Here is a 26,959-nt window from a genome sequence, read left to right on the forward strand (position 1 = left end):
GTTTAGCACAGGGCTAAATCGCTGGCTTTTAAAGCAGACCAAGGCAGGCCAACAGCACGGTTCAATTCCCGTACCTGCCTCCCTGGACAGGCGCCGGAATGTGGCGACGAGGGGCTTTTCACAGTAACTTCATTTGAAGCCTACTCGTGACAATAAGCGATTTTCGTTTCATTTCATTTCAAGTGGGTTTCAATTAAGTTACTGTAAAAAGCCACATTCCGGCGCCTGTTCGGGGAGGCCGGTACGGGAATTGAACCCGCGCGGCTGGCCTTGTTCTGCATTGCAAGCCAGCTGTTTAGCCCACTGTGCTAAACCAGCAAAGAGGTAGGTTTTGAGGAACGTGTTAAAGGGGGGGTGGGGGGGCAGAGAGGTGGAGAGGTTTCGAGAGGAAATTCCACAGCTTAGGGGCCTCAGGCAGCTGAAGGCATGGCCGCCAATGGTGGAGCAATTAAACTCGGCGAGGTGCAAGAGATCGGAATTGGAGGAGCGCAGAGATCTGGGAGGGTTGTGGGTTGGAGGAGATTACAAGGGTGAGGTCACCATGCGAGATGAGCGTTTTAAAATTGAGGCCTTGCTCAACCTGCGGCGAACGTGGGTCAGTTAAGTCAGGGATGATGACTGATCGGAATTGGTGCCAGTTACAACATAGGCAGCAGAGGTTTAGTTAATGTCAAGTTGATAGAAGGTAGAATGTGGGAGGCTGGCCAGGCAAGCATTAGAATAGCTGAGTCTAGACGAACAATGGCCCGGATGAGGGTTTCAGTGACAGGCAGTGTTGCTAGAAGCGTTATTCTGCTCTGCTAATTAAGGCCTGCGACTTAGCGCCTTGGCATCCGGCCTAGAGCAACCTCAAACTGCGCCTTATCAATTTCTAAAGGTATTCAAGTCATGGAAATTGTTGATTTCATGTGGAGGAACAGCTGTTCCATTCATGTGTGGAATATACACAGCGGGGCCAAAGCCAGGGTCTGAACTGAGGCCTTGTCAAAAGAAATTGTTCCTTTGCGAATACACAGAGAAAAAACACATCAGCAAAAGGCAATAGGAGTGCAGGCCAAGCATTCGCTAGTGATGAGCTCTATGCCTATGACTAATAATCCACCCCAGGGCCCAAGTAAGGAAACATTTCACATGCTGTTGTGTTGCCTGAGATGCTGTATTTCTGCACACAGTCCCAGTCCATAAAGTGATCTTCGGAAAGTTTCGGTCTGCTGTTATTATGGACGTGGGTCTTAAATGTAGTGGCCAAGGATCTGGACATACAGATACTGCTGGAGGCAAGGCTATTGCTAAACTCTACCTTTCATTCAACATAATAATATAGCCACAAATTTGCACCAACTCCTCCTCACACACACACCCCGCGCCCCCCCCCCCCCCCCCCTCCAACCCCAACGGCAGGTTTTACAGCAGTGGAGGTGGCTTGCCGTTTGCCATCGACGAGATCTTCTCATCCCGCCGATGTCAACGGTCTTTGAGGTGCTCGCCGGCCATACCAACGGGGTGCCCACCGTGGGGGAGTTGCTTACAACGGGACAGGGAGATCCCACCGGTGGGAAGGACCAGCAAATCCCGGCCTGTGTACAATACAGTAGTCCCCCGTTATACCGCGCTCCGCAATACCGCGGTTCGCGATATACCGCGGGGGGGCTTATGGACCCCAACTGTCAGTTGTGTCAATTTCAGCGGCCGGCTCACTTTGATCCGGAGAGGGAAGCTGCTCTCTCACTGAAACAATCAGCCGACCGCTGAAATTGACACTGCCGGCTGCTCTCTCCCTCCAATCAGAAACATTAAAACTTAAAAGTTGGATTGGAGGGAGAGAGCAGCCGGCAGTGTCAATTTCAGCGGCCGGCTGATTGTTTCAGTGAGAGAGCAGCTTCCCTCTCCGGATCAAAGTGAGCCGGCCGCTGAAATTGACACTGTTTTAATTAGATCCACGATGGGGGTTTTAAATTTATTTTAAAATCTATGCTAGCGCTTCCCATTGTGAGTCTACGGGGGTCTGACCTCTCCCCCCGCCCCCCGTAGACTCTCAATGGGAAGCGCTAACATAGATTTTTAAATAAATTTAAAACCCCCATCGTGGATATCCGCGGCTCGGTTGCAACGCGGGTTGGGGTCTTGGACCCCAACACCCGCGTTATAAAGGGGGACTACTGTATAGACTTAGCACGAGACTCTACATAGAACTCTCTCTCTCTCTCCATGCTCTCTTGTCATGTGATCTGATGATGATGTAGACGACACGTTCAGATATTTCACATCAACCCTTTATATCCCATGTCTCTCCCCCAAGTCCAAGTATTTTATGAATTCCACTACCATCCTCGAAGGTAGGTGGAAAGGTCCCACCGCTGCTATTTTGGTGGCCTGACCTAATGCCTGAACAAACCTTTCCAAACGCAGCCTTTTGCCAATTTTAACTGAACAAAGTGGGCCTGTCTGATGGAGAGGACTGGAATTCTGCAGCACCTGACATGATCTAAGAACGCCCCCAAGTGCATTGCAACGTTTAAATTGTAACTGTTGTAATGAAGGACTGACGGTAATCAATTTACACACGGCAAGATACCACAAACAACAAGTTGATAATGACCAGAAAACCTAGGACATTGGTTGGGGGGGGTTTATATTGGCCAAACAACAGGGGCAACTCCGTTGGTCATCTTTGGATCGTTCCATGGGATTTTTCACTTCCTCCCGAGGGAGCAGGCAGGCAGGTCCCGGGGGATCAGCATCTGGTGTGAACGGCAGGTTCCTGACTGGACAATGTAGATTTCCACGGCGACGTAACGGCCAGGAAAGTGTTTCATTACTTTCTTTTTTCATAAATATTTTTATTGACGTTTACATTTTTACACTGTGCAAGAGATGGATGAAACGGTTATTATTTAGAGTTTACATGTTGTCCCTTTTCGGCAACCCCTCTCCACCCCCCCTTTTATTCCTCCCCCGCTCCCGCCCTCCCCTTTTCTCCTGTCTCCGGGTCCTATCCCGGGCCCTTCCCTTCACTGGAGATGATTTGTTTTGCCCTCTGGTCCCCTTGTTGCTCTCTCCCCGGGTTCGCTCTTGGTGTTTCTTTAGGTCTCTCACCCTTGTTGCCCCCCCCCCCCCCACCCCCGTTCCTGTCTGCTTTCTGTGGCCTTAGTGGTTCCCATCCGGCCCCCCGCCCCTGACCCCCGTTCTATCCGTTGTTGGCCTCAAACAGGTCTTGGAACAAGCTGATGAATAGCCCCCAGTATTTGTGGAAGCCCTCGTCCGGCCCTCATAGTCACAGAATTTACAGTGCAGAAGGAGGCCATTTGGCCCATCGAGTCTACACCAGCTCACAGGCACCCTACTCAAGCAAATGTATCTACCCTATCACCGTAACCCAGCAACCCCCACTTAACCGTTTTTTTTGGACACTAAGGGCAGTTTAGCATGGCCAATCTACCTAACCCGCACATCTTTGGACTGTGGGAGGAAACTGGAGCACCCGGAGGAAACCCATGCAGACAAGGGGAGAACGTGCAGACTCTGCACAGACAGTGAAGCCATGAATCGAACCTGGAACCCCGGAGCTGTGAAGCAACTGTGCTAACCATCGTGCAACCGTGCTGACCTCAGATGGTGTACTTGATCTTCTACAGATGGAGAAATTCCGACAGGTCTGCCAGCCAGTCTGCAGCTTTGGGCGGTGCTGCTGATCGCTAGCCGAGCAGGATTCTCCGGCGTGCGATTAGGGAAGCGAAAGCAAGGGCGGCCCTCTTCCCCATGTGTATTTCTGGCTGCCCCGATACCCCGAAGACTGCCACTCGCGGGCACAGCTTCACCCTTAACCCCACAACCTTCGACCTCACCTCGGAGAAGGTTGTCCCGAACCCGACAAGTCTGGGGCGGGCCCAGACCAGGTGGGTGTGGTTGGCCGGGCCTCCCTGGCACTGTTCACACTTGTCCACCATCTCTGGGAAGAAGCTGCTCATTCGGGTTCTGGTCAGGTATGCTCTGTGCATCATTCTAAGCTGCATGAGGCTGAGCCTTACGCAGGAGGAGGTGGAGTTGGCCCTGCTCAGTGCTTCGCTACAGAGTCCCCACCCTACTTCAGTCCCTAATTCTCCCTCCCATTTCTCCCTTATTGCGCACAGTGGTGAGCACATCCTTTCTAAAAACTCGCCCATATATATCCCCGCAGTTCCCTTTTTCCATACCGTGCGACCAGTCGCTCCTCCAACATGTTTCTCGGGTCTCTAAGGTATCTCGTCGTCTCCTTGAGGAGAAAGTTTTTGACTTGCAAATGTCGGAGTTTCTGTCCGTTCGGTAATTCCAATCACTCCATCAACTCTTCTAAGGTCGCAAGTCTGTTCTTGCCTGTGCAGTATGTTCATCTTGACCATCTGCACTCTCGCCACCAGGGAAAACGGGAGCGTGTTCCATCTCTGTTGGTCCTTTTTCACTTCCTCCGCCAGACTGGTCAGGTTCCATTCATGGATCTGTGTCCAGGCATTGGGCTATTTGGATGCCCAGGTCGCAGGATTTGCTTCGGGCTATTTTAAATGGGAGCCCCTCCAGCTCTGCCCCTCCCCCTGTTCGGCTTCACCGGGAAAATCTCACTTTTGCGAAGGTTGAGTTTGTAGCCTGGGAAGCCCGAAACTCTTCCAGAAGCTTCATGATTTCTTTCATGCCACTTTGCAAGTCCGAGATGTAGAGGAGCAGATCATCCCCATGGAGTGAGACTCTGTGGCCTGGGATATGGGTTGGGTGATGGGTAGGGTGATGGGTAGGGTGATGGGTAGGGTGATGGGTTGGGTGATGGGTTGGGTGATGGGTAGGGTGATGGGTTGGATGATGGGTGGATGATGGGTGGATGATGGGTAGGGTGATGGGTTGGATGATGGGTGGATGATGGGTAGGGTGATGGGTAGGGTTATGGGTAGGGTGATGGTAGGGTGATGGGTAGGGTGATGGGTAGGATGATGGGTTGGGTGATGGGTAGGGTGATGGGTCGGGTGATGGGTTGGGTGATGGGTTGGGTGATGGGTAGGGTGATGGGTTGGGTGATGGGTAGGGTGATGGGTAGGGTGATGGGTAGGGTGATGGGTTGGGTGATGGGTAGGGTGATGGGTAGGATGATGGGTAAGGGGATGGGTAGGGTGATGGGTAGGATGATGGGTAGGGTGATGGTAGGGTGATGGGTTGGGTGATGGGTAGGGTGATGGGTAGGGTGATGGGTTGGGTGATGGGTAGGGTGATGGTAGGATGATGGGTAAGGGGATGGGTTGGGTGATGGGCAGGGTGATGGGTAGGGTGACAGGTTGAGTGATGGGTTGGGTGATGGGTTGGGTGATGGGTAGGGTGATGGTAGGGTGATGGGCAGGGTGATGGGTTGGGTGACAGGTTGAGTGACGGGTTGGGTGATGGGTTGGGTGATGGGTGGGGTGATGGGTTGGTTGGTGGGTTGGGTGATGGGTTGGGTGATGGGTAGGGTGATGGGTTGGGTGACAGGTTGAGTGATGGGTTGGGTGATGGGTGGCTGATGGGTGGATGATGGGTAAGGGGATGGGTAAGGGGATGGGTAGGGTGATGGGTAGGGTGATGGGTTAGGGGATGGGTAGGATGCTGGGTAGGGTGACAGGTTGAGTGATGGGTGATGGGTTGGGTGATGGGTAGGGTGATGGGTAGGGTGATGGGTAAGGTGATGTGTAGGATGACAGGTTGAGTGATGGGTTGGGTGATGGGTGGCTGATGGGTAGATGATGGGTTGGAAGATGGGTTGGGTGATGGGTAGGGTGATGGGTTGGGTGATGGGTTGGGTGATGGGTTGGGTGATGGGTTGGATGATGGGTAGGGTGATGGGTAGGGTGATGGGTAGGGTGATGGGTAAGGTGATGTGTAGGGTGACAGGTTGAGTGATGGGTTGGGTGATGGGTGGCTGATGGGTGGATGATGGGTTGGAAGATGGGTTGGGTGATGGGTAGGGTGATGGGTTGGGTGATGGGTTGGGTGATGGGTAGGGTGATGGGTAGGGTGATGGGTAGGGTGATGGGTAGGGTGATGGGTAGGGTGATGGGTAGGGTGATGGGTAGGGTGATGGGTAGGGTGATGGGTAGGGTGATGGGTTGGGTGATGGGTTGGGTGATGGGTTGGGTGATGGGTAGGGTGATGGGTAGGGTGATGGGTAGGGTGATGGGTTGGGTGATAGGTAAGATGATGTGTAGGGTGATGGGTAGGGTGATGGGTAGGGTGATGGGTAGGGTGATGGGTAGGGTGATGGGTAGGGTGATGGGTAGGGTGACAGGTTGAGTGACGGGTTGGGTGATGGGTTGGATGATGGGTTGGGTGATGGGTTGGTTCGTGGGTTGGGTGATGGGTAGGGTGATGGGTAGGGTGATGGGTTGGTTCGTGGGTTGGGTGATGGGTTGGATGATGGGTTGGGTGATGGGTAGGGTGATGGGTTGGTTCGTGGGTTGGGTGATGGGTAGGGTGATGGGTTGGTTCGTGGGTTGGGTGATGGTTAGGGTGATCTGTTGGGTAGGTGGGTAATGGTTGGGGTGATGGGTTGTTTGGAGCTTGGTGCACTCACTCTGACACCTCGGCTGTGCCTCTCCATGTTCCCAATGAAGTCTCTCAATGTGCTCAGTGCCTTCCTGAAAATGCCGACTCCATTTTGGTCAGTCACACGCTCGGGTCTCCCTTGAGTCGACAGTACGTTTGACGTCTTCGTGGTTGTTTTGAAAACACCTCAAAAACATTTCCGCTGTCCCCTGGGGAGTCTCCAGCCATGGCCAGGCTCCAAGTAGAGCAGTTATCTGGCAGTCTGGTGTCAGACAGAACAGTCCTGCCCATCTAATTGAGAGATTAGTGCCTCGATACTGGGCAAGTCGGCCTGGGAGAGGAAACTGCGTCCGACCATCTTTCTTTCCCTCACATTTGGAGAAACGTGTGAAGTCCCCACTGGTGATACCTCTCCAGTGGTTTTGAGGTGTCTGCTGTCGGTTGTTCAAACCTCCGAGCAGCGAGGAGGTTGGTGATGGCTGAGGCGCAAAAAAAGACCATCCTCACCAAACGATTGGATGATTCTTGACTGTCTTTCAAACAGCCTTCTTCCCAACACAGATATCTCTGTAACCACTAAACGGGGGTACTTATGTCCAAAAAAATGTATTTGTTTAAGTTGCTAAGATATTTTCCCAGGATTTATTGCAGCTGGAGTCTTCTGGACAAATCGAGAAGGGTTGGCTAACGTCAGGAAAGGCAGGGAGGTAATTGGGCAAAAAGAAAACAGGCCTCAGATGGTATTAAATGGTTTAGTTTGTGTCATTAGAGCAGTGTGCTGGTCATAATCTGAAAATAAACTATTTGTTTAAAGGGTTTTGTCCTGTTTGCCTGGCGACAATGACTTGCTGCCAGGTAATGTTAAAAAAGGCCCATGGTGATTTGCCTGGCAATCATCATCGATAATCCCTCGGCTGCACATTCAGCTAAACACAATCACATTATGTTACATCCAGGAAACAGTGTAGGCCTTTAAAAAGAACAGTACCTTCCATTTTTTAAAAATGACTGATTGTCTTATCAAGCAGCCAGCGAATGCCAGCAATGCCAAGTTGTTTTGCCTTTATTTTTCCATTAGCTCATCCTGGGCCCAGACTCCGAGGCCCCGTTCACAGTCCAACAAAGATCATTTCCTCCGGCCTTGACACTGAGAGTCACCCTCCCTTCGGTTTACGAGCTGCGAGTTGCTGAATCGTTTGCTGAGGTGCACCGTTTAACCCTTGTATCCGACTGATTGCGCAATGTCGCTGCGAGGCGCTGGGTGGCGCTCTCGTCTCTAAATCAGAAGGTTGTGGGTTCGAGGCCCACTCCAGAGACTTGAGCCCACAGTCCAGGTGTTTGCCCCCGGTTGGGGATTGAGGGAGTGCAGCACTGTCAAAGGTGCTGCAAAGGAGGACAGAAAGGGAGGGTCTTCGTGGACCAATATAGATCCCTCAACAAACAGCTGCTACCGATAACCTCATTGCTCTTTGGGAGAACTTGCTTGGTGCAGAGTAGCTGCCGTACATCATTGGCACAAAGCACTTTGGGATGTCCTGTGGTTGAGTGAGGTGCTATATGAATGCAAGTTCTGCATTTCTCATTTGTAAGAGCACAATGCAGAAATATAACTTTCCAGTTGTTCGATGCACCTGGAGGTCATTGACAATCAGAACAAGGAGACGGTCAAGTAGTGGTATTGTCATTGGACTCGTAATCCAGAGGCCCAGGCTTCTGGAGACATGGCTTCAAAACCCACAACAATTAATAAATTTGACTGATTACTAAATCTGGAATTGAACTATCATCGATTGATGCATAAACCCACTAGAAGAAAATCTGGCCTACAATGTGACTCCCAGGGGTGATTCTTGAACTGAGTGGTTTACAGAGAGCAATTTGGGATGGTCAAGGAATGGATGACCTTGCCAACGACACCCACCCCTAGATCCCACGAAAGAATAAAAAGCACTTGTCCACTTGCCTGAGGGTTCCTCCGCAATCTCACCCTAAATTAGGCACGTCCACTACTTGCAAGGAGAGGAATTTCTGGGTCAACATTTACCCTTCAATCAACACCTGGAACAATAAATAGGGAATAGACAAGGGGAGCGCAGAGGTGTTGGGAAGCCTGTCGGGCTGGAGGAGATTACGGAGGCCAGGAAGGGGTTTGTAGGCAAGGGCGAGAAATTTAAAATTGAGGTTGTACCTGACTAGGTGACCTTGTGGTCAGCGAGCACAGGAGTAAGGGGGCGAAAGGGATTTCGTGCGAGTTGGGGTACGGAGAGCCAGAGTTTTAAATGAGCTCAATTGACATAGGGTGGAGCTGGGGGGTGGAGTGGGGGGGGTGGGGGTTGGAGTGTGGGGGGGGGGGGGGGGAGTGGTGGGGGGTAGAGGGGGTGGAGTGGGGGGAGGTAGGGGGTGCTGGTGGGGGAATGGTGGGGGGGCAGGGGGGGTTGGAGGGGGGGGTGGTTTGGGAGTGGAGGGGTGGGGGTGTGGGGGTGGTTTGGGGGGTGGAGTGGGGGTGGGGGGGTGGTGGGGTGGGGGTGAGTGGTGGGGAGTAGAGGGGGTGGAGTGGGGGGTGGTAGGAGGTGCTGGTGGGGGAATGGTGGGGGGGGTAGGGGGGTTGGAGTGGGGGGTGGTTTGGGGGTGGAGTGGGGGGTGTGGGGGTGGTTTGGAGGGTGGAGTGGGGGGGTCTCTCCTTTGATCTTTCGCGCCTGCAACTCCTTCCTGCTGAACTCTGAACCTACAAGTGGGACCTCTGGAGATCCCAAATTCCAAAGCACAGTAAAACTGATCATTAAAGATGTTGAAAGCATACCCAACCGAGCAGCACAGTAAAATATGGGGTGAGATTCTCTGGCCACTCGCCAATGTGTTTGCCGGCAGCGGGAAGGGACCCGCTGTTGGCCCTCCGTGGAACCGCCGCACACACCCATTACCACTCCCCACACACACTCATCCCAGCCGCACACACCCATTACACTCCCCACACACACTCATCCCAGCCGCACACACCCATTACACTCCCCACACACACTCATCCCAGCCGCACACACCCATTACACTCCCCACACACACTCATCCCAACCCCACACACACATTACACTCCCCACACACACTCATCCCAGCCGCACACACACATTACACACCCCACACACACTCATCCCAGCCTCACACACACATTACACTCCCCACACACACTCATCCCAGCCCGCACACACACATTACACTCCCCGCACACACTCATCCCAGCCGCACACACATTACACTCCCCACACACACTCATCCCAGCCGCGCATACACATTACACTCCCCACACACACTCATCAACCCATTACACTCCCCACACACACTCATCCCAGCCGCACACACCCATTACACTCCCCACACACACTCATCCCAGCCGCACACACCCATTACACTCCCCACACACACTCATCCCAGCCGCACACACACATTACACTCCCCACACACACTCATCCCAGCCGCACACACCCATTACACTCCCCACACACACTCATCCCAGCCGCACACACACATTACACTCCCCACACACACTCATCCCAGCCGCACACACCCATTACACTCCCCACACACACTCATCCCAGCCGCACACACCCATTACACTCCCCACACACACTCATCCCAGCCGCACACACCCATTACACTCCCCACACACACTCATCCCAGCCGCACACACACATTACACTCCCCACACACACTCATCCCAGCCACACACACACATTACACTCCCCACACACACTCATCCCAGCCGCACACACACATTACACTCCCCACACACACTCATCCCAGCCGCACACACACATTACACTCCCCACACACACTCATCCCAGCCGCACACACACATTACACTCCCCACACACACTCATCCCAGCCGCACACACCCATTACACTCCCCACACACACTCATCCCAGCCGCACACACACATTACACTCCCCACACACACTCATCCCAGCCGCACACACACATTACACCCCCACACACACTCGTCCCAGCCGCACACACACATTACACTCCCCACCCACACTCATCCCAGCCTCACACACACATTACACTCCCCACACACACTCATCCCAGCCGCACACACACATTACACTCCCCACACACACTCATCCCAGCCACACACACACATTACACTCCCCACACACACTCATCCCAGCCACACACACACATTACACTCCCCGCACACACTCATCCCAGCCGCACACACACATTACACTCCCCGCACACACTCATCCCAGCCGCACACACCCATTACACTCCCCACACACACTCATCCCAGCCGCACACACACATTACACTCCCCACACACACTCATCCCAGCCACACACACACATTACACTCCCCACACACACTCATCCCAGCCGCACACACACATTACACTCCCCTCACACACTCATCCCAGCCCCACACACACATTACACTCCCCACACACACTCATCCCAGCCGCACACACACATTACACTCCCCATACACACTCATCCCAGCCGCACACACCCATTACACTCCCCACACACACTCATCCCAGCCGCACACACCCATTACACTCCCCACACACACTCATCCCAGCCGCACACACCCATTACACTCCCCACACACACTCATCCCAGCCGCACACACCCATTACACTCCCCACACACACTCATCCCAACCCCACACACACATTACACTCCCCACACACACTCATCCCAGCCGCACACACACATTACACACCCCACACACACTCATCCCAGCCTCACACACACATTACACTCCCCACACACACTCATCCCAGCCCCGCACACACACATTACACTCCCCGCACACACTCATCCCAGCCGCACACACATTACACTCCCCACACACACTCATCCCAGCCGCGCATACACATTACACTCCCCACACACACTCATCCCAGCCTCACACACCCATTACACTCCCCACACACACTCATCCCAGCCGCACACACCCATTACACTCCCCACACACACTCATCCCAGCCGCACACACCCATTACACTCCCCACACACACTCATCCCAGCCGCACACACACATTACACTCCCCACACACACTCATCCCAGCCGCACACACCCATTACACTCCCCACACACACTCATCCCAGCCGCACACACACATTACACTCCCCACACACACTCATCCCAGCCGCACACACCCATTACACTCCCCACACACACTCATCCCAGCCGCACACACCCATTACACTCCCCACACACACTCATCCCAGCCGCACACACCCATTACACTCCCCACACACACTCATCCCAGCCGCACACACACATTACACTCCCCACACACACTCATCCCAGCCACACACACACATTACACTCCCCACACACACTCATCCCAGCCGCACACACACATTACACTCCCCACACACACTCATCCCAGCCGCACACACACATTACACTCCCCACACACACTCATCCCAGCCGCACACACACATTACACTCCCCACACACACTCATCCCAGCCGCACACACCCATTACACTCCCCACACACACTCATCCCAGCCGCACACACACATTACACTCCCCACACACACTCATCCCAGCCGCACACACACATTACACCCCCACACACACTCGTCCCAGCCGCACACACACATTACACTCCCCACCCACACTCATCCCAGCCTCACACACACATTACACTCCCCACACACACTCATCCCAGCCGCACACACACATTACACTCCCCACACACACTCATCCCAGCCACACACACACATTACACTCCCCACACACACTCATCCCAGCCACACACACACATTACACTCCCCGCACACACTCATCCCAGCCGCACACACACATTACACTCCCCGCACACACTCATCCCAGCCGCACACACCCATTACACTCCCCACACACACTCATCCCAGCCGCACACACACATTACACTCCCCACACACACTCATCCCAGCCACACACACACATTACACTCCCCACACACACTCATCCCAGCCGCACACACACATTACACTCCCCTCACACACTCATCCCAGCCCCACACACACATTACACTCCCCACACACACTCATCCCAGCCGCACACACACATTACACTCCCCATACACACTCATCCCAGCCCCACACACACACATTACACTCCCCACACACACTCATCCCAGCCGCACACACACATTACACTCCCCACACACACACATCCCAGCCGCACACACACATTACACTCCCCACACACACTCATCCCAGCCGCACACACACATTACACTCCCCACACACACTCATCCCAGCCGCACACACCCATTACACTCCCCACACACACTCACCCCAGCCACACATACACATTACACTCCCCACACACACTCATCCCAGCCGCACACACACATTACACTCCTCACACACACTCATCCCAGCCGCACACACACATTACACTCCCCACACACACTCATCCCAGCCAACAAGATGGCACTGGTTGTACTGGAGCGCGCCCATCCGGTTGAGTGGTTGGGAAGGTGGAGTGTTTCTGGCTGTGGAGGAGGGTGGGAAATCACGCCAAATCTTCCCCAACCTCACTAACTATGCAGCTGAGTGTTTTGTGAGGTATTTCATGGTAGCGTGCAGTCCAGCGTCCTGTTGAAAAAGTGCCCAACATCACTCACCCACTATTTAAAAAAGGAGGTGAACCGCCTGAAAATGATGGTAGATCTCTGGGAGCACTCTCCGGAGGCCAGAAGGTGGATCTCCTGCAACATTCTGAGGCTAGAAGATGGACCCCCTCCAGGACACCCAATCTGGAAGGTCCACCTGCCGATGTTCCCTGGACATCCCCCCCCCCCGTCCCCGCTGCAGAATTCCTGGGTCCGGGGTTGCTGGCGGTCTCCATCCAGAACTCCGGAGGGAGTCCCAACATCTGCACCTGTGTTGTTCCAGATGTGTTTGGCAGGGGCGTGTTTTCCCGTGGTGCCATGGAGAATCAGGCATGGGCAGCTCTCCCTTGTGGTGAATGTGATTCACACCGGATTATAATCTGTATATACATGTGTCTATATTGTAAGTGCAATTGCACTACCTGACCTTCAGGGGGAGTAGCTCTGGGAATGCTCGAGAATTGTACTGGGCTTCTTCCTTGGTTCTGCCCAGGACTCCTCCCCCGGGAGCTGCTGTATAAAGATCAGTGCCACATGGTCAGCCGGCCAGTTCACCGAAAGTTCAATGGCTAATAGGCTGGCTCTGTTGTAAGTATATTAAAACCGCTATTCTAATCCTACAAGCACGTGTCCGTAGAATTGTTGGTTCCAACATCCCTCAATACTGCCCCGAAGTGTCAGCTTTACTCCCTGAAGGGGAACTCGAACCCACAACTTTTTTTTCACTCTTGGGCCAAGAATATTCCCACGCGAGGCGGGTCCCTCCAGCCTCTCCACTCATTGGGCGAAGAGATTTGTTTTTTCGGAATCCCTTATTGGGTTGACGATTGGCCGATCTTCTACACAGAGAGCTTTCGCTTTGGGCTCCCCAACTAAATAACCACAAAGCTTTTTGCAAAACATTGCTTTTCAGGCTAAAGAAGGCTTGGTGGTAAAACGCCTGCTGAGGCAGCTTTCTAAAGCATTTTCATTGAAAGCATTAAGCAAAAAATAACTGGAATACATTGGGGTACATTAATGAAAACCAGCTGAATAATTGTCCAATGGAACAAGTTCATGTGCATGTGATTGACAATGAAAATGATGAACCATCGGATTCTATTTATAGGCTGCGGTGCTTCAGTCTGTTTTTTTTTCAGTCAGCATATGAACCAAATAAGTGACAAACAGAACAGATTTGGATAAAGTACAGAATACGCAGGACGTCTCCAGTTGGATTCTGCCAGCAACTTCAGAACTTCTTTTTTTTAAACTGGCCAACCCTGAGGACCCAATTCAACGAATAAAGCTCACACGTGTCCCAGACGGGGTTATTCAGAAGCCTCCCAGTGCCACAGGACAGGGCCAGGTTTTCACACGTCGACCGACCTGAGCCCCTCCCAACACCCCATGAGCAAGAGAGGGGCAAGGGAAGAGGAGCTAGGGTAAACCCCGCCCAACACCCCCCCCCCCACCCCTCCCTTACTTCACTGAATTCATAGCCATTCAATTTTGGCCAACCATCATCGACAAATAATAATATAATGCTTTTACAATAACCACCTTATTGCTGAAGCTGGGAGGCATACCATTTTCAAGATAAATATCCGTGCACAAGTTTGTTTTCAGAGTCCAGCTCATTTGCTCGATGGCTTTCATGGTTATAAATACTTGAACGGAAATTTGCAACGACCATCAGGGGGCAGCAGGGTGGCACAGTGGTTAGCACTGTTGCCGCAAAGCGCCAGGGTCCCAGGTTCAATTCCCCGTTTGGGTCACTGTCTGTGCGGAGTCTGCACGTTCTCCCCGTGTCTGCGTGGGTTTCCTCCGGGTGCTCCGGTTTCCTCCCACAGTCCACAGTCGTGCAGGTTAGGTGGATTGGCCATGTTAAATTGCCCCTGAGTGTCCAGGGATGTGCAGAGTAGGTTGTGGAGATAGGGCGGGGGTGAACATGTGTAGAGTGCACATTTGAAGGGTCGATGCAGACTCGATAGACTGAATGGCCTCCTTCTGCACTGTCGGGATTCTATGATTCTACGATCAGGCAACCCAATACTTCGAGATACATAGGTCCACATTAAACAAAATCAGACACTTGGTCACATGTGGACATATGAGGGCAGATGACCATAAGCTTGGTTAAGGTGTGTCTCGATGCGGGAGCCAGAGATTGTGAGCTGGAAAAGTTTAAGGAAGCAATTCCCGAGTTTCGGGCCTAGGTAACTGAAAGGCTGACCGTCAGTGACGGAGGGATTAAAAATCAGGAACATAGGAGAGATTGAAATCAAAGGAAAGAGATCATGGAATGATTTGAAAATTAAAGGATGATAATTTTGAAATTGAAGCATTGCCATGCAGAAGACAATGTAGATGAGCGAACAACGAGCGTGACGAGCCAATAGGATTTGGTGCTATTTAGGATGCAGCAGTGTTTCAGATGAATTCGGTTTTGTGGAGAGGGTACACTTGATGTCGCCTTTATATTTAAGGGGTGTTTTCTTTGCTCTCTCTACAGGGGTATGCGCCATCGGAAAGCCAATGTGCCTGCTCTTCGAGTACATGGCCTACGGGGACCTGAACGAGTTTTTACGCACGAGGTCAGCCATTAATGTCCGCACCTTGAGCCAGTTCAGCTTCCCTCAGCGGAGTGTGGGTTCGGGCATCGACCTGGTGCCCCTGAGCTGCACCGACCAGCTCAACATCGCCAAACAGATCTCAGCAGGCATGACCTACCTGTCCGAGCGCAAGTTTGTCCATCGGGACCTGGCCACGCGCAACTGTTTGGTTGGAGAGAACCTGGTGGTAAAGATTGCTGACTTTGGGCTCTCCAGAAACATCTACTCTGCAGATTACTACAAGGCTAACGAGAACGATGCTATCCCCATCAGGTGGATGCCGCCCGAGTCGATATTCTTCAATCGCTACACCACCGAGTCCGACGTCTGGGCTTATGGCGTGGTCCTTTGGGAAATCTTCTCCTCCGGCATGCAGCCCTACTATGGCATGGCCCACGAGGAGGTGATTTACTACGTTCGAGACGGGAACATCCTCTCGTGCCCCGAGAACTGCCCGCCGGAGCTGTACAACCTGATGCGGCTCTGCTGGGGCAGCATGCCGTCGGACAGGCCGAGCTTCGCGAGCATCCATCGTATCCTGGAGCGCATGCACGAGAGGACAGCCGTCCCGGTGCCAGTCTGAGCCAGCCTCGAGCCCCTGTGACTCGGCGTAGCTCCGCGGGCTGGCATTCCGGCGGGAATGGGGAGCACGGTGCTGACTGGGCCGCACTGGGATGGATGGCACGGACAGGGGAAGTGGAGAGACTGGAGGGCACACACTGTGCCATCTGAACGGGCAGGAGCCAACAGTTACCATGGTAGAGATCTCCATTTCTGAAACTTTATCCAGATAACACATATCAGGTCCCTCAGACATGAACGTTTTTGTGAATTATAATTGGATTTTATTAGTGATATATGACAACATATTGTGAGGGGTTTTGATAGGGTAGATAAAGGGAAACTTTTCACCGGTGGGGAAAGTTAGTAACCAGTGGACACAGACTTGGCAAAACAAAATGCACAGAAAATGTAAACAAATAATGATCTGGGAATTCACCACCCGGAATGGTTGCAACAGTCACTTCCAAAGGGGAATTGAACAGACGGTTGAGAAGGAGAAATCTGCCGGGGATTTGGAGTGCGGAGGGAGGGGGATTAATTGGGTAGCTTTTTCAAGGAGCTGGCACAGCCCATAATGGGCCAAAGGGCCTCGTCCTGTTGTCTGATTTTACGATTCTGCTACCGAGAAAATTTTTATCACCGAGCCGGACCGTTTTCATCATTAACCACAAATGCGTTTTCTCTTTTAGAAAATTGTGCTGCTTTGTTAATTTTTCTCGTTGAGGAATGGGTGTTGTGGTAAACTTGTAATTTTGCAGATGAATTTCAAAAGACATCTGTCGAAAAGTTGGGTCTATTTTCAGACAGATGGCCCGGTCTAGATACCTGTTACTGTGGACAAATATTTCACCCTGCTGAATCTTTTGTTTTGCTGGGTGTCCAGGAGCGCTGGGTATTCCACATTGGCTTAAATATTGCACAGAGAACAAGGGTGCAAAATCCCTACTGCATCGCTCCCTTGATGCTGACCAAAATCTCGGCGGGCATCGGCAGGTGAGCTAACTATTCAACATCTCTACCTGACCGTCAGCTAACACTCTCCGGCCAATTAGCTCAAAGCTGCCAGTAACGGAGTAAGAATCTGTTCTGAGGAGATTGGTTTTGAGACTCTTCCTTCACTTTCCTTGCTGCCCAGGTGAAGCAGTCCTTCAGACACGCCGGTGATCCTCCAGATTCTGGTTGTGCCCCTTCACCCCCAGTCCTTCATGGAATCCCCAAAAACCAGACCTCTTGGCCAACAGCAACATCGCGGGCGGCACGGTGGCACAGTGGTTAGCACTGCTGCCTCACTGTGTGTGGCATTTGCACGTCCTCCCCCCCGTGCCTGGGTGGGTTTCCTCTGGTTGATCTGGTTTCCTCCCACAGTCCAAAGATGTGTAGATTTGGTGGACTGGCCAAGGGTCCCTCAGTGTTCAAAGATATCACCAGAACCCTGGCTGCAGAACCATCTGTCCATTTTGTGTTTGGAAGGATTGGGGGTGGGGGGGGTGCATGTCTCTCAGAGGAAGAACGTATTTGAGGATGTGCCACCTACCCATCCAGTGTCGGCTATGTACTGCCACTTGAGCCAGAGACACAGGAGAAGTGACAGCAACCTTCTGGAGTATCCTAACAAAAATGAAAGTATTCTCCACTTCTTTGCATTTATTTTTGAACTGTGTTCTTGTCCCAAGGCACTGGATTCTGCCCTTTGATACATGGGCAGCATGGTGGGTAGCGCTGTGGCTTCACAGCGCCAGGGACCCAGGTTCGATTCCCGGCTTGGGTCACTGTCTGTGCGGAGTCTGCACGTTCTCCCCGTGTCCGCGTGGGTTTCCTCCGGGTGCTCCAGTTTCCTCCCACGAGTCCCGAAAGGCGTGCAGGTTAGGTGAATTCTCCCTCCGTGTACACGAACAGGTTCCGCAGTGTGGCGACTAGGGGATTTACACAGTAACTTCATTGCAGTGTTCATGTAAGCCTGCTTGTGACACTAATAGAAGATTATTGCTGATAAAAGAGATTCGTTCGGGTTATGGGGAGAGGGCGAGGGAGCAGTCTTGATGGGCCAAATGGCCTCCTTCTGCACTGGAGGGATTCTATGGTTAACAGCCAGCGTGCTTTCAAAAGAATGAATAGGCATAACGCAGCACACAGCAATTAAGCTTCACCTTCTGTACAGCAGCACTGTGCTTGAGCGAAACGAAACATAAAAAACAATCTGATGGAAATTCCATTTCACAATGAAGCATTGTCAAATCAAAAAAGGAGCTTAGATTGTGAGAAAGTCATAGAGAAACCCACAACTCGACAGTTCCATTGATTCCAGCCATGAATAGCTGAGTTTCTTTGTGGCCGCTACAATTATAATGAAAGCCTTCTTGCATGAAAGTATCGGAGACTCTTACAGAGCCGAATGTTTGAGGGAATGCCGAAACATTCTCTTCAAATGGTGCTGTTCCATTGAACATAAACAGCACCGAGAGGGTCGCATCCTAATCACAGGCTAAACCATCGCTATCGACGACAGGGTCGATAAATTAAGTTGGCAACTTAGAAATTGAGAAGGGGCGGGATACGATAACGACGCCGATATCGTAATCGACGATCGGGTGGAGAATCCCTGTTTACCGCCAAATCGGGGGCGGCGCCTGTTTTCGGATACCCTGCCCCCCTCCAAAACGGCATCATCGCGGAGCACGGCGCACGCCGTTGGGACGGCCTCAGTACGTTACCTGAAGGCCCTCCCCCGATGCTTCGCCCCCGATGGGCCGAGTTCCCGTCGGTGCGGGACACGTGTGCTCTCCGTCTTCGTGAACCTGGCGTGCAGGATGCGGTCTGTGTCCAGCGCTGCCACAGTCAGGGTGGGGAGCCGTGCTGCTGGCGGGGGGGGTGGGTACTTCGGCGAGGGCTGGGGGGAGTGGTGGGGGGTGGTCCAGGAGTGGCAAGGGGGTGTACAGGCGGGACACTATCTGGCAGATCGGATCCGTGCGCGGCCGCCGCCATCTTGCACAGCACGACCACTGCAGGCCATTGCCGTGCGCATGCGTGGCCACGGTCACGGCAATTCTCCAGGCGTTTACATCAGGGAGGCCATGCATTTTACATGGTCGGAGGATCAGGGCTGGGGCCTCGCCAATTTTTGCGTCGTAAAACCAGACACTTCCTCCGGACATCGCCTCAAAATCGGAGAATCCAGCCCATGGTTTTTAACACGATTGACAATGTGACAGTCATGTTATTGGTGCAGTTGCCTTCTCGTTAGACAGATTCCTGTCCCATTCCGGTAAGCGAAGGTTCGATGCTCCATGGTTTACTGTGTTGTGACACAATGACGCAGTGTGCCAAATTCAGCTGACATTTTCCACAACACATTGTCTGCCGTACAATGGCTCATTTTAGGCCCTGTTTGCCTCACCTCAAGCCCTTGATATAATGTCGCGACCTTAAGTTGCCTGTCAGTGGATCATAAGCATCAAATTTATTTACAGGGCTTTGTCCTGTTTTCCTGAGTGTCTATTTATGTTACACATAATTTTTTTTAAATATTTGGTGCATTAAGTCACCCCATTGGCCCAGGTCTGCACGGAGATAATTGGTTAAATTTCCCACCAGTCATGTTTAGAGACCCCACATTGCAGCAAGTGGCTGGGGTGGATTTTATTCTCAGAATTTGTATAATTCAACTCTCCTCCACTGACTGTGTTTTGCTGGAGTGATAATCGATTTGTATTATAGAACCAGCCTCCATTCACTGCACCTTTGGTGGAGAAATCTTATCGGGAGATGTTGCTGGAGTTTTGATCATGAGCTTTGTGCGCTGCAGACTTTTTAAATAGACTCTGCAAAAAGAATCTTTCTTTATTGTAAGTCCCACCTTGCTTCCAACTCATCACCAGCCTGACACAGTGATGCCAATAAACATGCAGTTAAAAAATACAACAATTTTTCATTGGGAGTTTTAGGGTGCATTTAAACTGGAGCTTTAAAGTTGGGGCCATGTGACTTGTGTTAAATTGAACTGGCATTGACAGGCGTAAAGGCGCATGATTCTGTCAATGTAGGAACAGCGATGGAACAAGATAAGGGCCGGGATTCTCCCCTGCCCGGCGGGGCGGGGGGTCCGGCGTTGCGGAGTGGCGAGAACGGCTCTAGCGTCGGGCCTCCCCAAAGGTGCGGATTTCTCCTTTAGGGGCTAGGACCGTGCCGGAGTAATTTCCACTCTGCCGGCCGACGCGAACGGCCTTTGTCGCCCCGCCAGCCGGGGCCGAAATGCCTTCGCCAGCCGGCGGAAGTCTGCGTATACGCCGGAGCATCAGCGTCTGCTGACGTCATCCCGGCGCATGCGCGGTGGAGAGGGTCTCTTCCGGCCTCCGCCATGGTGGAGACCGTGGCGGAGGCGGAAGAAAAAGAGTGGCCCCCACGGCACAGGCCCGCCCGCCGATCGGTGAGCCCCGATCACGGGCCAGGCCACCGTTGGGGCACCCCCCGGCTCCAGGTCACCCCCGCACACCCCCCCCCCAAGGACCCCGGCGCCCGCCCGCGCCACCTGCTCCCGCCGGCACCAGACGTGTTTTGATTCCCGCCGGTGGGATTGGCTTGTCAGCGGCGGGACGTCGGCCCATCTCGGGCCGGTGAATCGCCGCGGGGGTCCCGCCGACCGGCGCGGCACGATTCCCACCCCCTCCGATTCCTAGATGGCGGAGAATTCGGGCCACGGCGGAGGCGGGATTGACGCCGGCATCGGGCGATTCTCTGACCCCCCCTTAGCACTGGGTTAAGGGTGCACAGATTGTTACATCATAGTGAGCAAATCTCCTCCTTTTTCACAATTTTCCTCCCGAATTTGCACCCAACAACAATCAATAACCAACAACAAATATCTCAAACCCCATAACAGTAACAACGATCCCAACCTCCCACCGTGCCCCGACATCAGCCCGCATGTTAACATAAACAAATGACAAAGAAAAAAAAAGGAATCAGGGATTACCCACAGCCATCTTTAACATACACAGCCCCCCTCCCCCCGCACCCCACCCCCCCCTCCCCCCCTCAACTAATGTTCAATGTTATCCAGTTCTTGAAAGTGCATAATGAATAATGCCCATGAATTGTCAAACCCCTCCGTCCTTCCCCTCAGTTCAAACTTAACCTTCTCAAGGGTCAAGTATTCCAACAGGTCCCCCCGCCACGCCAGGGCACAGGGTGGAGAGGCTGCTCTCCATCCCATAGTGAGCAAATCTTACCTCAACTTCAGAATGTTCAAGGAGCAGAAGGAGACTCTCCTCCACTCTCCGGCGGCAATCACATTTCTTCCTGGCGGGCGCACTTCCAGCTGGGCAAGAGGCAGGCGATGTAAATGGGGCATTCTAACCCAATATCAGTGTCACATCAGTTCCAGCTGCTTTTGGAAATATACCCTCAATGTGAAATAAATCCACGTCACCAGAACCCTGACTGTGGAACCACCTGTCCATTTTGTGTTTGGAAGGGTGGGGGGGGGGGGGGGGGGTGCACGTCACCAGGAGGAGGATGCACCCCCCCCCCCCCCCCCCCCCCACCCTCCCACCCCGGCCAGTGTCAGCTATGTAAGAAGTCAACACCAGGTTAAAGTCCAACAGGTTTGTTTCAAACACGAGCTTTCGGAGCGCAGCTCCTTCCTCAGGTGAATGGCAGTGCTCCGAAAGCTAGTGATTCGAAACAAACCTGTTGGACTTTAAACCTGGTGTTGTAAGACTTCTTACTGAGCTCCCCCCAGTCCAACGCCGGCATCTCCACATCATCAGTGTCAGCTATGTACGGCCACTTGAGGCAAGCTGCAGACACAATGGAAACGACAGCAATCTTACGGTGCATCCTACAAAAATGAAAGCATTCTCCACTTTTTTTAAATGTCTGTGTTCTTGTCCCAAGGACATTGGATTCGCCGCTTTAAACTTATCTCCAAATAATATTTTTGCTGAGTTTGAACTGCATTTACCTACCCGTCTCTTCACCTTTATTGCATTGGAAGTTGAAACACTGTGGTGTTTGGTGCTGTGTGCTATGTGGATCCCCATATATGGCACTGAAATATGCCGCAGCGTATTTGATTACTGGCTGTATTACCTCTCGATAGCACGAACATCAAACTGTGCTCAGAGTTCTGTTCCCACTAAGTTCAGTCCACAGTGGCACCAAACCAGATAGGAACAACAACCGACCGCTAGCTAACAGAAACCATTCTAGGTTAATACAGCTGTTAGAATTTGCATGTGCCTTTATAACCCAATCATCAATTCCTCTCTTCTACTGTGATTTCAAGTTATTTCTTTAATCATTGTAAAAATTTCTTTATTTCAGTTCTTCATAATAAATCCTTAATGTCTTTTGCATCATTTCAAAATCCAAAAGTGTCAAAATTGTGAAAATAAACTTTTATGACTTAAGTTATCAAATCTCCGGATGTTTTACTTCTCAAAAGTAAATGTCAATATTTGTTTGTTTTTAGTAAGTTTTCTTCTCTGTCAATTTGTGTCCATGGAATTTTCTTCTGCCAAGAGGCTGTAGAAGCCGAAGGTTTGTGTCAATTCAGTTTTAAAGGGCGGCACGATGGTTAGCACCGCTGCCTCAAAGCCAAGGGACGTGGGTTAAATTCCGGCCTTGGGTGTCTGTCTGTGCGGAGTCTGCATGTTCTCCCCGTGTCTGCGGGGGTTTCCTCCAGGTGCTCCGGTTTCCTCCCACGTTACATTGTTGTGCAGGTTACGCGGATTGGCCATGCTAAATTAGTGTCCAGGGATCTGCAGGTTAGGGGCGGAATTCTCCGCTCCTGCGCGGAATCGTGAAGGCCGTCGTGAACTCGGCCGAGTTTCACGACGGCCTCGGAGGCCGCTCCTCGCACCCTATTCACCCCCCCCCCCACCACCCAGGGGGCTAGGAGCGGCGCTCCGTAAATCTTGGCCGCCGAGAATGACGCGACGGCGGCGCCTAAGTGACGTCAGCCGCGCATGCGCAGGTTCGCCGGCTCCAACCCGCGCATGCGCGTCTGACGTCACGACGGCTGACGGCTCCGACCCGCGCATCCGCATTTGCCGTCTTCCCCTCCGCTGCCCTGCAAGACGTGGCGGCTTGATTTTGCCGGGCGGCGGAGGGGAAAGAGTCCGTCGTTTGGAGACTGCGGCCCGACGGTCGGTGGGCACCGATCGTGGGCCAGTCCCCTCCCGAGCACGGCCGTGGTGCTCACTCCCCTCTCCGCCCCCCCACAAGCCACAAATGAGCATTTGGGCGCCCATTTTCACGACGGCAGCGACCAGGTGTGGTTGCCGCTGTCGTGAACCGGTCGGGAACGTCAGGCCGCTCAGTCCATCCGGGCCGGAGAATCGCCAGTCGCCATGAAGAACAGTGAGCGGTGATTAATCCGAGTGGGGGGTGGGAGAATCGCGGGGGGTGCCAGGGCGGCGTGTTGTGAGTCTCCCGGCCCTCCCGCGATTCTCCCACCCAGTGTGGGGAGTGGAGAATCGCGCCCTAGGTTCGAGGGATATTAAGGGCTGGGCAGGGGGGTGGACCTGGGTAGGGTGTCCTTTCAGAGGATTGGTGCAGACCTGAAGGGCCGAGTGGCCTCACTCTCCACAGTCGGGATTCTATGATTGTACAAGGCATGAGTTGAGATTCTGAAGTGACCATTTCTCCCTCCCTGTGGAGACCCTGCTTGTGATCAACATTGGGAATCACAGAAGGGGTCCCATAACCTGCCTTTCCATATTACAGATAGGATGATACCAGAACTGACAGGGTCCAACCATCAGGAACAATTAAACAGGTTGGAGCTCTCTTTTCTGGAAATTATGATGGGATTTGATACATTACACGTCACAAGAATGTGTGGGGGAGAGAATAAAGCTGGGGACCTAAGTATAAGACAGTTAATAAATCCGAACAGGCAATTAAACAAAATGTATTTACCCAGAGGAGTGGTGGGAATGAAGAATTTGCTACCACAGGGAGTGTTTGAGGTGGAGAGCATTGACACATTCATGGTGGAGTTCGACATAGAACGTAGAACATACAGTGCAGAAGGAGGCCATTTGCTCCATTGAGTCTGCACCGACCCACTTAAGCCCTCACTTCCATCCTATCCCCCTAACCCAATAACCCCATCTAACCTTTTTGGATACTAAGGTCAATTTATTATGGCCAATCCATCTAACCTGCACATCTTTGGACTGTGGGAGGAAACCGGAGCACCCGGAGGAAACCCATGCACACACGGGGAGAACGTGCAGACTCCGCACAGACAGTGACCCAGCGGGGAATCGAACCTGGAACCCTGGCACTGTGAAGCCACAGTGCTAACCACTATGCTACCGTGCTGCGTGAGGGAGAAGGAATGGAAGGACACATTGAGATTAAGTGGCGTGTGGCGTGGCAGGAGGCTAATGAACATTATCATCAGAACGATGGGTTGTTGGATGGCGTGGTTCATGTGTGTTGTGGATACTGTGTAATTCTGTATGTTACGCACAAACCTGAAGTGTGTATTTGTCTAAAACAAAAGAAAGAGCAGGTCATGCTGTGTGAAGGTTGAAGTAACATAAGGGAGTGTCCTTTGATTTAATACACAATAGTGCATTTACACTAATCAGATACAATGTACAAACTCATTCAGTGTTATGATGTTACACATCTCTCTAACAAAGCAAATAATTCAAGTTCCAATAAGAAGCCCAGATTCACACAATCGAATGATTATAAACTCCAACTAAGTAAATATATTCATGGTTTAACCGACTTTAAACCATGTCCAATGAATCATGAGCATTAGATGATAGTGAACAAAACACGAACCAGAGCCTGCTCTGCCATTGATTATGATTATGGGTGATGGATATGGGGGTGAGCACATGTGTTTCAGTTCAACTCAATAGCGTAATCCCACCTTCTCCCCCCCACCCCATCCTTTGATCTCCTTCTTCCCAAATGCTGTATCTAACTGCTTCCTGAACACATACAATTTACCAGCTGTTCGCACTGGCGGAATATCCCGGTCCCATGCCGGTGCATAGGTTTCCCGGCGATGAGGGGAGCAGTCAATGGGAAATGCCGTTGACAATGGTGGGGTGGATTAATCCGGCTGGCGGGCCACCTCGGCTGCCAAGAAACACATCCTCACACGTCCATCCTGCCAACCCAGGAATCAGTGTGGTAAACCTCTGCTGCACTTCCTCTAGAGCAAGAACATCCTTCCTCAGGTAAGGAGACCAAAACTGCACACAACATCCTCACCAAGGCTCTGTACAGCTGCAGCAAGACATCCCAGCTCCTGAATCCTCTCGGAATGAAGGCCAGAGAGTATGGTAAGTGACGAAAAATGGTTCAACAATGATTAAACACATGTATATATATGCATACAGATTAAAAGTTAGAATTGAGCCCAAAGTAAGTAAGTAAAAAAGGTACGAAGTAGTCCTTGACTCAGGAGGCGCAGATGATTGGGCATCACAGCTGCCACGATTCGTGACTCAGTTCAACAATGCTGCACTCCTTTACTTCAACGATGCCGCACTCCTTCAGTTCAACGATGCCGCACTCCTTCACTTCAACGATGCCGCACTCCTTCACTTCAACGATGCCGCACTCCTTCAGTTCAACGATGCCGCACTCCTTCAGTTCAACGATGCAGCACTCCTTCAGTTCAACGATGCCGCACTCCTTCAGTTCAACGATGCCGCACTCCTTCACTTCAACAATGCCGCATTCCTTCACTTCAACGATGCTGCACTCCTTCACTTCAACAATGCCGCACTCCTTCACTTCAACAATGCCGCACTCCTTCAGTTCAACGATGCCGCACTCCTTCAGTTCAACGATGCCGCACTCCTTCAGTTCAACGATGCAGCATTCCTTCAGTTCAACGATGCCGCACTCCTTCACTTCAACGATGCCGCACTCCTTCAGTTCAACGATGCAGCATTCCTTCAGTTCAACGATGCCGCACTCCTTCACTTCAACGATGCCGCACTCCTTCAGTTCAACGATGCCGCACTCCTTCAGTTCAACAATGATGCACTCCTTCAGTTCAACGATGCTGCACTCCTTCAGTTCAACAATGCTGCACTCCTTCACTTCAACGATGCAGCATTCCTTCAGTTCAACGATGCAGCATTCCTTCAGTTCAACGATGCCGCACTCCTTCACTTCAACGATGCCGCACTCCTTCAGTTCAACGATGCAGCACTCCTTCAGTTCAACGATGCAGCACTCCTTCAGTTCAACGATGCCGCACTCCTTCAGTTCAACGATGCCGCACTCCTTCAGTTCAACGATGCAGCACTCCTTCAGTTCAACGATGCAGCACTCCTTCAGTTCAACGATGCCGCACTCCTTCAGTTCAACGATGCCGCACTCCTTCAGTTCAACGATGCCGCACTCCTTCAGTTCAACGATGCCGCATTCCTTCACTTCAACGATGCCGCACTCCTTCAGTTCAACGATGCAGGGCTCCTTCAGCTCTGCACAGAAGCGCCGGTTGGAATTTGCGTTCAGGTTGAAAGTGCAAGACTTTAATTCACAACCTTCTGATTCAGAAGCAAGAATGTGGCCAACGGAGCCAAGCTGACAACTAGAACGAGAGAAGTAAGAGGCATTTATCCTGACTTCTCATGCACATACACATGTACACATGCAGCCACATGTGC

The 26,959-nt window shown here is 52.2% G+C and overlaps 1 protein-coding gene across 3 annotated transcripts in view; it reads left to right on the forward strand.

Moving 5' to 3' along the window:
- The window catches only part of musk (muscle, skeletal, receptor tyrosine kinase), a 176,613-nt gene extending 158,567 nt beyond the window's left edge, over positions 1-18,046 (forward strand). For all 3 annotated transcript variants that reach the window (XM_038804136.1, XM_038804137.1, XM_038804138.1), the window contains one exon: positions 15,644-18,046. In XM_038804136.1, the coding sequence (XP_038660064.1) occupies positions 15,644-16,326 (683 nt within the window). In that variant the 3' untranslated portion in view covers positions 16,327-18,046. The remainder of the gene's footprint in view (positions 1-15,643) is intronic.
- The last annotated feature ends 8,913 nt before the right edge of the window (positions 18,047-26,959 follow it).

The sequence above is a fragment of the Scyliorhinus canicula genome, chromosome 8 (assembly GCF_902713615.1).
Source record: "Scyliorhinus canicula chromosome 8, sScyCan1.1, whole genome shotgun sequence".
Taxonomy (NCBI): domain Eukaryota; kingdom Metazoa; phylum Chordata; class Chondrichthyes; order Carcharhiniformes; family Scyliorhinidae; genus Scyliorhinus; species Scyliorhinus canicula.